This window comes from Caloenas nicobarica, chromosome 12 (genome assembly GCF_036013445.1).
Source record: "Caloenas nicobarica isolate bCalNic1 chromosome 12, bCalNic1.hap1, whole genome shotgun sequence".
NCBI classification, from domain to species: Eukaryota; Metazoa; Chordata; class Aves; order Columbiformes; family Columbidae; genus Caloenas; species Caloenas nicobarica.
This window is the reverse complement of record NC_088256.1, coordinates 5,005,862-5,018,155: the sequence shown is the minus strand read 5'-3', so window position 1 is coordinate 5,018,155 and position 12,294 is coordinate 5,005,862. Positions and strand designations below refer to the sequence as shown.

Sequence of the window (12,294 nt, the reverse complement as noted above, 5' to 3'; positions counted from 1 at the left end):
GTAAACTTTAATACACTTTGGAGTAGGCCAGTATGCATTGAAATGCAGTAAATCCAACAGGGAAGTGCAACAAATGGAAGTGAGAGCAGCGCAAAGCGGAGGGAGCACCCCGACCACGGCAGGCACACAGAGGTAGGCAGAGACATCGATAAAGGACCTAAAGCAGCAGAGTTAACACACTCCTCTGCTACACCAGCCCTGTGACCACTTTATAGCTCTTTAACAAGGGAAATTTATAGCCCTAAGCCAGACAGATGTTGCTGATACAAAACACAAAGGTCTGTACTAAGAACGGCGCAGGTATTTTACCTGATTAATACATGGCGTCTTTATATAGATGCACGCCTCACTGATATGAACTTAGGTAGTTACGTGTGAACCCTGGCTTCATTATCATCACTCATTGCTTTTCTTCCACGTGTGCAATTAGCTATTCTACAGCAGCTAATGAATCCAGTAGCTTATGAACCATTAATAAGCAAGTTACTGAACAGGAGTGAAAAGATGCCAGCAGGCTGCCTTGGTACCCCCGCTGTCACCTGGCTCGGGGATCGCTTTGCCATCCGTCGGTTTTAGGCAGTTGCTCTCAATATGGCAAACTGCAACCGAGTCGCTACCACTGATCTGGCCTTTTGGATAAGGCTTGGCTTCGATGCCTTTCTGCTCCTCTCCAGCCTGACTTGGAGTCACCCCCAGCACAGCTGCCCCCAGGAGGAGCGAGGGGCAGCGGCTGGAGCCCCCAGCCCAACGCCGGCCCTGGAGCACATGCAGGCTGGCCTGATGGTGCTACATCAGTAACGAGAACACGATAAATGTCATTAGTATGGTCCCTCTGCCTCCAATTCCCAAGATCTTTACTGAGAAGGAAAAAATAGGTTTCACAAAGGCCAGAGGGCACCATTAGTCCCTTCTCCCAAGTGCGGACATGAAAGCAGAACTGTCATTTACTGAAGGTCACAGGATAAAGTCTGACAGATCAATGTCACAGCTTTTAGCCACAGCTAACTTGTGATGCCAGCAATTTACTTACCTATATGGACAGAAAAATCAATCCCATCATTACACGAACCTCTTGTTTTTATCACATTCTCGGCAGAAGAAAGTAGGTCAGATGCCAGAAGCACACAAAGGGCATTTCTCTTTTAGCCAGGCCAAGCCCCAAATCTACCAAACTCTACCCCAGTTTAAGAATTTGTGGGATGCCACAGATAAGCAAGGTTCAAGCAATGCTACGTAAACCACTCTGTATATTTGTAGGGATACACAAATCTTCGACAACATATGCATACATGTAAAAGAAAGGGTGAACTGGTGAACAACAGTATTTCACAGCCACGTTTGTGATGGGAGACACTGTCACGTTGATTTGTTGTTCAAATTAATGACTTTACGTTATAAAAATAAAACAATATTGTAGGAGTTTTGAGCCTTTCTTCCTGTCATGGTCACGTTGAAAGCGTGAGCAGGCAGGTAACGTGCTGTAGCTGCTTTAACAGATGTCTTTTCTGGGGTGAGCTCTGCTCATACAAACAGCCAAGCAAAGAGCCACTCTGGCTGTAACTAGACGTCGCTGACACATCGGTAACAGTCAAGAGTAGCAGAATGTAAATCACGATTTTAAGACATCCTTTCCTGGCACAATATTGAACTTCAGACTACGTCTATATTCATCTCCTCACTTTACTGCTGCCATCCCTTCCTCCCCGTTGCAATACTGATGGGGAAATTAAAATGAAAGTCTTTACCAAGAGACAAGCTCTTCCTTGTAAATCCTGTCGCGATTCAGGGCCAGGGCCAGCGCACGGTGAGCGCTCACCCCGAGGAAGCGACTGCCAGGGGGGTGGCAGGGACAGGGCTGGGTGGCACCGCTGGGGATCAGTACAGATGTGCCGTGACAGCCTGTCTGCCTGTCTGTCTGCCTGGGGAGCAGGAGGCAGCACGCACTGAGTGGGCTGGAGGGAGGGATTACATCAGCCTTCAGGCTAAGGGACATCATCCCGGCAGGGACATATTTAGCAGAGTAGTCTTGTCTGGGCAACCGAGCAGCACACCAGCCCTGCTCTGGATTTGGCTTGTAATAAATTAACAGACAACGGCGCTTCCAGCACACGATCTGAACACTGTCAGGTCTAATGAGTTTTCAGCTCCAGACAGAATAGGCCAATATACAGGCAATGATGGAGAAATCCCAGTGGACTGCAAGAGGCGATGTTTCATACTCACATCATTAGAATTTCTAAACCTTCAGGTATTTCCTAATTACGGAAAAGTAACAGTAGCAGCGCTGTGAGTAATTTATCAGCACCCATGTATTTTAAATGAATCCCTAACAAGCGCGTATTAATGTGACACAGCAGCATTAGGTAAAGTAGGAGAGCCTTGAAAAACCAGGGTCCTCGCTGTCTTGAGCAATGTCATTATCATTATCATCGAGCTGCTCTCCAGAAAGTAGAGCATTCAAACAGCAAGTGATTTTTCCCCGAGGCGCTCTCTGCTTCGCCTCTCTGGTGCAGACACAGTGACGGGTTTAACCCACTGCTGGCTGCTGCGCCAAGTGTCACCCGGGCTCTGCTCACCTCCATAGTGCGGCCAGGGGCCCTTTTCTTATACAGCTGGAAAGCCTAAACCACAAACATCAGTAGAGCTGATAGACAAATGCCATCTGTTCTGGAAGGTAAAGGAGAGATTTATTGAATTATTTGTTATTAAGTGTTGGCTGAAAGCTTCGTTGAATCCTGACCTATCTGCTGGAATTAGTAAAATGGTTCAGCCACCTTAACCCCAGTTCCATCCAAACATTTCCTTTCCAAGGAGTAGACAATGGATGAGCTGCTAATTTTAGTTCCCGTGAGGATACATTTTCCTCTCCAATCCACAGGCTTAAAGACATTAGATCACTTCATGGGAAATAATTTATTTTGTAATTATGTCATATTTGATTTCCTGCTGTCTGTAAAACCGCCTGTTAGCCATGTGGCAGAAAGGAGGTTCAACAGATTACGAGAAAAAACCCCTACAAGTGGACCATCTATCATTCACGCAATGGAGAGGCTGTGATCTCTCTGCACACATACATTCACCTTTTAATATTTGCGCACACTCCCACCTATATCAAACGGGGAAGGGAGAGAGAATATATGTATGAATAAGTTTTTCACACTTTCTGTGTTGAAAAACAGTCAAAGCACAGTAATTTTTCTGATTAATTGCTACCATGTTGCCTATCAAAGATCTATACAGCTCATATTTGAAGCTATCACTTTTCTGTGATGTTCTATTCTTCAAAGTCTGTAAATACAATCACACTTCAATATTTTTGTCAGGCATTTGTTATGATGACACTGTTGTTTTGCTCGATGCCAAGAACGCAGAGAGCTTAAAGCTGCTAATCACAGTTTTATCCAAAGGCAAAAGCAAAGCATTTGTATGAATGCTGTGTTAGAAACAAGTCCTTCATCTTCACTAGCAAAATAAATTTTGAAATTAAAAATCAAAGTGTTTAACTACAGATGAAACCCTTAGCGCTGCGTGCACAGAGTTCACTGTGGTGTTTTTAATAGGCTCTAATGATGATCTCAATATCATTTGATTGCACAGAATGCATAAAAATCGCATGGCAGCTACTGGTTCATAATTCAAGGCTTTTCCTTACCTAAACCGCTTGCCGGTATAACTTATTTCCCTTACCTCTTGTCTTCACACAACCTTATCATCAGAGGAAAGCAATGAGCTCTTTATCTTATAACTGAGTGTAATATGCTGGTGCGTCAGAAGGCATTCTGGTCATTATTTCTCCCTCTCTCCCTAACGGGTCTGGGACGATGCTGTGCTCCCAACTCGCCCGCCACAGCCAGACCTTCCCCAGGCCCTGGCAGGGACCATAATGGGGACCCCTCCTCTGCCAGCCGGAGGTCCAGCGGCAATTTGGTCCTTGGAGCCAGAAGGGACCCACAGGTGCCACCGCAGCCCCACAACATACAGCCCCTTATAAAGCTCAGTCTGAACAAAGGGGAGGTTTTAGTTACCCCAAGGGCTTTTAGAGGAAGGTATTTCAAAATCCTTTTAATGGGTTTAAGGAATGTTTATTTAATTTGCAAGGAATTTGGGGTCAATCCTTTCATTTGCTATTTCACTGTTTTTTTCAGATAAATGTTTATTTTCTGCTTTGGCACTAATCTGTCTGGTGTTTTTTCCTTTTCTTTTGCACAAATTGTTTTCTATATTTGCTTTAGTTTTACCAGTCAAACAAGTTGTACTTAACGTTCTTTTCAAAACATACCTCACAAGTCCCCTTACCATATCTACATGCTTTTTCTGGTACCTGTTTCCATGTCAAAGCACATTTGCTCAGCATGGGCAACCAGAGCCACAGACAAAAACACAAAGTCCCTCACCAGGCATCTCGTGCTTTTCTCGTGCTTTTCTATCTGCTCTTGCTGAACTATTCAAACTTGCTGAAACCAAGAAGAGAGAAAGAGGGGGACCATCTTAGGGGCCAACCTTAACATGACTTCCCATGTCCTAAAAATTGTAGTTTCATATCATATTTTATGCATATACGAAGTCCAGAAAGGCATCACATCTGAACCTGGTTTGGAAAGAACCACTTTTTGAGAAAAACTGATGAAGAGCAACTTCAGGTGCTGAATGTGCCCACGAGGGCATAAAAGAACAGTACTGCCTTCTCGCAAAACATTAATTAAGAGTGAAATACTATCAAAGTGTCTGGGCAGGCTATCCAAGTGCAACAAGAAGTGAAGCCTTCACACGGAGGCAGAAGGAGAGCATACACAGACTGCTTCGTGTTCTCCACTCGGCCATCACTCCCGTGTGTCCTCAAGTAATGGAGACTTCAGCCTTAGCTGTGAATTTCATACCGTGTTGCAAAGAATTCATAAAAATAACATGTGACGTATCCAAGCTGTGCTTAAGGCTGTCGGCCTGTTTGACTTCTCCAGACTCTGAGCGTAAAGTCTTTATCGACAGCAGAAGCAATGTCAGCGTCAAACTCTATATCCAATATTCAGGAACACCAACGCCAGGCAGGAGTATCCAACCGCAAGAGCAGGAACCATCACGTCCAAAGGATCTCTGGCCTTTCTACTGAAACTCTTAGCAGGCCTGGCAATTAGTCCCATTTCCAGGAAGAAAAATTAGGAACTGGCTTCTGAGCAGCAAGTCATTTCATCTGAGGCACGAGGGAGCCATCGGATAGCAGAGTCATTTTGTCAGGGACATCCTTGAAACCATTGCCGGGAAAAACACAAAGTTCCACAATAAAATATCAGTCCTTTGAGGCATCCTTTGTCCTCTTAGTTTAACAGTGATTAACTACATTGGTAATGGTGTGATATGAGCTGCCTTTGATGTCCCACAAAAGGGAGAAGGACCTAACACAAGATCTTGCTAAATGTTACCTGTATCAATATTTCAACCTGTAAAGACTTGCCACATCAGACCAATTTTTAGGACACCTCCTAAATTTCAGGTTTTCAGTAAAGTGTACTAGCGGGTCAACTGTATTTGTCAATGATCAAACACACACTTTGCAAGTTGTTTTATAGAAGCCTCTTGACACAGATATCTGCTATCAATTAAAAGAAATAACCAGAAATTCAAGAGCAATTTATATTTTTAAATGTCTAGAAACATGTTCTGCTTCTACTGAAGTTTAAATACATCCAAGTTTACATAAGAACTACTAATTAGTTATAAGGTCATGCCTTCTGAATATATGCATAGTGGAGGTCTGAAACCTATTAGACTGTGGAATTATACTTAGGCTCAGTGCTGAGTTTGGATTAAATGATGTTACATTGATTTGATGAGCTGCTCAGATATGCTGAAGCTTCAATTGAATGTATTAGAAGATGTTAATTCTAACAGACACACCCTTAAATGTAGTAGCTTAGTGATTTGAAATTGCTTTCTAGTACAGGCCTTTGACAATTTTCAAGAAAGAGAAATAAGTATTTTTGAGTCCTTAATCTGAAACCGTATGTTAATAAACATCTAAGGAGAGGTTCTTTCTTTTCGATATGGATGAATGCCCTTTGAAAGACAAAAGTGAATTGATGTAATCTATTTACTGCCATTTAAATGCCTTTATAAGATAATTAGTGCAAAATGTAAAATGTTTCTGAGCAGAAACAAGCAACAACCATGAAAACACAGGAAGGCTCCTTTGGTTGTTAAGATATACTGGGGGGTGGAAATGCCCTGATGCAGAGTCACCAACAAGTGAGGAGTGTGAATAGTGCCTACTGTGAAACTGTTAAAAAACCAGGCTCTTCTTGTAACCGTGACAGCAATGTCAGGCCAACACCGGTCATTGTGTGCACTTGGAACTGCGATGGTGAGTCTACCTTCGACCTACAGAGCTGGGACAGCACCTGCCTGGGAGACATTGCGATGTTTAGGGAAACAGCCAACACTATAAAATAGGTCGCAAGCTGGAGTCTGCCCAGGTCTGAAGTGGCTGAAAGTCATTACCATCTGTTCATCTGAAATGAGGTGCTGCTTTCGTTCCAGTTCCTACCAGGCAGGAATTCACCTAAAAGAAACCTTCAGAAGTGCTCCTAGTTGGAGATGGGGCTGGCAGAAAGGAGCCATGGACCGGGGGCTCTCAAGGAGTTCCTCTAGCACACGCAGACAAGGTGGTGGGTATCTGACGTTAATTTATGTGTTATCCCTCTATGATGCATTAAGAGGCACTTTTTCCTTGCTGTTGCAGTCTGGCACTTTTCACTGGCCAACAGCAGCCATTAAGATCAATGTCTGACTAATATCTTCGAGAAACGCTTTAGCTTTACAGCTCTAGGAAGAGAGAAACCTATGCAAGCTTCTTTATGGGATCTTGGAGAGACTGTCCTGCACCTCCTGTGAGAAGTCATGGTCCAGCTACAAAGGCAAGTTACTGACTGTTCTCCCATCTCTAGGGAAGATTTAACTACCTCTCACATGCCACGGACAGAGTGTGTGTACACACACAGGCAACCACTGCAAGGGAGGGTGGCAGTAACTTGCTCACGTAGCCATCGCCTCCGTTAGAAGCCCCTTCCTCACAGGGCAGGTGATCCTGACCGGCTCAGCCAGCTGTTGCTGAAACTGGTTACAGGCTGGTGGGGAATGGGCAGACGAGGATATTCCCCTCACAGAGGGAAAAAGCACCACGCTGTACTCAGGAAAGCTCATGGCTTTTTCTGACCCAGAGCACTCTCGCTCCTGCTGATGCTCTAGTAGGAGAAAAGAGCTTACAGGGAGAAAAACATCCCAAAACAGAGAGCGGACACGGCCCGTGCAGCAGCAGTGCTCGGAAAACAAGTGTCCTCTAGCAGTTATTTCAGGTTTCAGCCATCATTACCACCTTATTAAGTAGCTAACAGAGACTGTACAATGAAGTATTTATGTGAACATATGCATTTAATCTAAGACAAAGCATTTGTCCTTCTCAAATCAACTGAAGAAGACTCTAATTACCACAGCTACATGGGTGCATCGCTCTATTCAAACTAATTACTCTGCACAAGTTAATACAGCTGGAATTATGTTGTGTGCCTTGAGAATGCTGGGGAAAGAGAAGCACCACCGAGGGCCCATTCTCCTTCCCCCGCGGCCCATCCCATCGCCCCAGCCCCGGGGCTCTGCTCCCCTCCCGTCCCATCCCACTCCTCTGCCTGATGGAGCTGGCAGCTCCTGACAGATCATCCTCATTTACAGCCCTGCTTTCTCCAGGAGAGAGTCACAGCTCATCTCAAGACTATTAACAGCACAACAAAGTCTTCATACATTTACTAGACTTTGTATCCTTTCACACAAAACACTCATTCCTTTGATCTCTCGGTGAGAAGGGATTTCCTTGTTATGTCAAACTATTAAGGAAATGGAGAAACACCCCCATGCAATCCCTCTTTCTGTATTAACGGCAACAAGATGTTCAAAAGACTATTTTTTCCCCCTAAGAACCGTATAGTTACTGTAGGCAGCACCGATATTTCTAATCAAGTTGTGCTACCTTTTCTGACAGGTCCACTCAACTCATTTTTGCTGTGCAAGTAATACTGCCTCAGACTGATAATTAAATGCAATACAAATTTTTACACACTCATGTCACCCTTACAAGGTCAGTGTTTATCTCACAGGATTTTAATACAAACAGAAGCCGTGGTAGCATACCAGCCACCACATTAATTAAGAACTACTGAGTGTCTATCTTATATATAAAGACATTACACATAAGTAAGGCAGAGTACAAAAGCTTAGTAAAATACCTTTGCATTCATTTCCAGCTTTATATCAGATTTATACATACGTGTGTGTGGTCATGTATTGAAATCTTAAGCAAATTCAAGAAGCCATCAGTATTTAGTCAAGGAACCCTCAAGTATTTCATCAGCCTAGAGGAGCAAGGGTTGTCTCCCTCCTCCCTCACCCTTGCCCCTGGCCAGTATGTGTGACGGGCAATAATTAGTCCTGCAGCACTGACCACCCTTCTGCACACAAAAAAATGTTCGTTTGAATGGCACCTGATTGGCGCTGCTGAGAGAGAACCAAGAGCTCCCTGAAAGAGCTGAGCATTTCGGTTCACCCTTGGAAAGGCCAGATATAAGAGCTTTTCAGGCTGCAACACTTTTAGATACGTAGAAGTGGTCTGAGGTCATGTTTAGAGTTTCTAATGACCCTCGCCAAACTCTCTGCAGTTCAGCTTGTGGCTTGGCAAGTGGAGAAAGAAAAGATCATCTTAAAATAAAAGCGTATACTCCCTCTACCCCCATCTATTGCAAATGCAGCATTTCCCTAACCAAGGTGAATAGATGCCAGTGTTCTGGGGTACCAAAGTCTCACTCCTGACTGCTTGATACAGCCACAGCCAGACGCTGCTGGGCAGTGAAGAAATCGTAACAACAATTGCAGCAATCAGTGCACCATATAGAACCGCACAGCAACACATGCCTCCCATCCCCCTTCTCATTCTGGCAAGTGAGCTCCCACATCGGATGGCATGAATGGCTGCCAGCTGGGCAAGCAGAGCAAGTAGGTCAACAGCATCACTCCTCCAAGAGTTTTCTGAGCTAAATATTGTGCTCACGCCTGCATTATTGCTCATCAGGCCGAGGTTCTGAAACTGGTGTTAAAAAAACCCCTTCCCATTTGTTTTTCCATCTTGAGATGTTTCAGGTTGAGCAAAAGCACCCATTTTTGATAAAATGCCTTTTGATACTAAAATCTGCACTCAGGCCTGTCCTGATTGCACAAAGCAGCTTTCACCAGAAGAGCTATTAGAGTCGGGTAGAAACAAAGGACTGAACACTGTATATTAGGCACTGACAGCTTAGTAAAGCTCGAATGGAGATTTAACATACTTACTCTAAAGAATTCTTTGGTTGAGCCTGAATCCAAAGTGCCATAGGCTATTTCGGTTTGTTTAGCCAGGTCCTCTGCGCTCTCTATGGGAGAAACCATCCTCTCCACCGTTAGGAAGGCAGCAAGATTAGCAGTGTAGGAAGAGATAATGATGAGAGTGAAGAACCACCAGACTCCTCCGACAATTCGCCCTGAGAGAGATCTATGGAAAAACACACATTATCAATTTGCTTGAAAGACGTAACTTGATTTTTTTTTTTTCTTTCCTGAAGAGAAGTTCACATACACAACCCTTGTGTTCAGATCCTCCAGGTACCTGTGAACAGGTGCCCATGAGCCAGTTCCTGACAGCCTTTCTCAGCAGACCAAACTCAGCATGCACCTGGTCTTGCCTAGTTAAACTCTCTCCGGTCTCTCAGTGAAACCAAGGACAACCAATTAAGAAATAAGTTATCTGAGCCAACCCCATTGGAGGCTCGGAGAGGAACAAGCTCTCCTGACTTCCACAGACTGGAGGAGTCTTTTGCCAGAAGGCTTTTGTCTTCTCTGCTAGCCCAGCCTTTCCCTGGGGCGGGATTTGCCTGCTGCCCAGCTTGGACAACACAAATGGACCTTTTACTGCATCGACTCTCAAAATGTAAGAGGTAGTAAACTGCAAAAAGGGATCTGAGCAAACATTCAAAGGAAAAAAACCAAAAATTACCCAGTATCCTTTTCTCCTCACAACCTAGCAGGAATTACAGACTGAATCTGCATATTTAAGTGAGGAGAGAGGCTGGTTTGGTTTATGCTAATTAACATTTTCATGTTGCACTGTTCCAAGTCAAGTGTATTCCTGCTTTATAACCACCAGAGCAACAGAGAACGAAGCAGAAAAAAATTGAATTGTGTTCCGTTTCTGTCGTGTTTTTTGTTTGTTTGTTTATTATTTAAAAGGATGCCGTAAAGACTAAAAAAAAGCCTCTTTGTAAACACATAATTACAAAATGCCTAGTGGTCAGGAGGTCTAGATCCTGTCAGCTCATCAGATCCTGATGCTTTAAAGCTATTGAACATCAGTCTCAAAATATTTGTTTGGGGCTGAAGGATGCCAGTGCTGTGGCTCAGCTGGGTGGGGAATTCCACCACCATATATAGAGCTCATTCTCCAAACACAGCATGTTGACCAGAAATCATTGCAGGAGCTGAGACAAAGCCATTTCATAGGTCTTCCCTTAACTCCAGTGGAGGAAGAATCAATCCCAGGTACATTAAATCCAAGGAATCTGGGTGCTGTAGTCCTCACTTTGTGTGAAGGGAAGAAACAGAAAGCAGGAAAACTCTTACCTGTTCATTTGTTTCCTTCAAGCCCCTCAGTGCCACCCCCAGGCAGTGGGTACAAGTCGTCCTACCAACAGATGGAGACAGCAAAAAAGCAAAAGTCTCGTGACGTACCCCCACCAACACAGGGGGGTTGGCAAGTAAACTGTCTAGTCTTGGCCAGAGCCTGAGATTGCCTGAGCCATTAAAAAAATCCCATTGAATTAATAAAAAAAAAAAAAGAAAGAAAAAAAAAATCCATCCAACATTAAAGGACACACCAAAGAAAAATAATCGCCAACACGATAAAAACAGAGAGCACTATGGAACAGGTTAGTGGAATGTGGAAGAACAAACTGAGAGGTGAAGCGCTGCTATTCTCCACTCTCCTCTGCCCAAGAAGCACAGCAGCAGCTCCCACCGAGGGCAGATGTCGGCTGGTGCCATGGATCACAGCACGCCCCAGCGCGGTCAGCACCCAGCGACTGCTGCATCAGGTCCTTACCAACGTGCAAGGTGGTTCGGGTGGTTACAAAGCTTAGGGAAGCTCGAGGAGTGAAGCATCACCTCTTTGTCCATCAGGAAGCAATGACTTCCGAGGTGTGAACTGCAGGCACGGATCCACTGGATCACCGACAAGCCGAGGAGGGTCCCTGCCTGTCCCGAGGGCCTCCCCAGAGGACAGAAGGCTCCCACGCTTCAAGCTGGGCTGTGCTGCAGCTGTGCTCACTAACAGAAGGCTACTGAGTAGCTGCAAAGGTAAGATGAAGAAACATAAATCCAGAAAAATGTAGTAAGTCAGGGAATCTATCTCACTCTCTTTATAGGTATTGAGTGCCTTTTACAAATGGCTGAAGTCCCCTCTGGCCAGCTGCCTTGCCAGTTAAGGTCTTGGCTTTAGCTACTTTGTAAAACTCTATACCCACGGAATCCCCTCTTACATGGGCTGATGTAATTTTGGCCAAGCACAAAGCGGTGCCTGCTGAGCTCACGGCATAAAGCTCCCTTTGGAGCCAGCGGCGAAAAAGAGGAGACAGACACCCTCAGGAAGAGATTTATCTCGCTGTGGTGTGGGCTAAGTCTGAAGGTGCCCATCTGTCTCATGATTTCAGAGGGAACCAAGATGCCTGACTTGCAAGATGCCTCTTGCTTTTAGATGGCGATGTTGGGTGAAACTCATCTCTCTTTTGTTCATTCTTTCACTACGTACTTTCCATCTTCAGAGAAGACCTGGAGTTGAACTTCTCCCCCCTGCAGCGAGGTGGACGGTTTCAGAGCCAGAGTGAGCAGCAGCTTGGCCAGCAGGTACAGCAGAAGAACAGTCACTTAAACACAGCAAGACCAGCTTCATCTGGGGTCTCAACGTTCCCATGGCCCTCCTGCTTTACAGTAGGTCTTGACATAGGAAGATGAAAAAAAGACTTGCTGAGGTGTTTAGATAAATTCAATTGGGGACAAAACAGCGTGTGTTCATTCCCCCTGTAGTCTCCCATATGAAATGTCTTACTTGCATTGGTAAGGGCCCCTTTTGTTAGCAGGACGAGCATATTACACACAGCGAAAGGTAAAAAATGTCTTGGCTCCGAGATCTTGCAGCCTGCATGAAGCAAGTCAGACAGATACAGGACAAAA

General features: G+C 44.7%; 1 protein-coding gene across 2 annotated transcripts in view; it reads right to left on the bottom strand.

The window, feature by feature from the left end:
* GRIA3 (glutamate ionotropic receptor AMPA type subunit 3) overlaps positions 1–12,294 on the bottom strand; it is a 145,978-nt gene that overhangs the window by 25,849 nt on the left and 107,835 nt on the right. For both annotated transcript variants that reach the window (XM_065643717.1, XM_065643716.1), the window contains exon 12: positions 9,367–9,565. In XM_065643717.1, the coding sequence (XP_065499789.1) occupies positions 9,367–9,565 (199 nt within the window). The remainder of the gene's footprint in view (positions 1–9,366; positions 9,566–12,294) is intronic.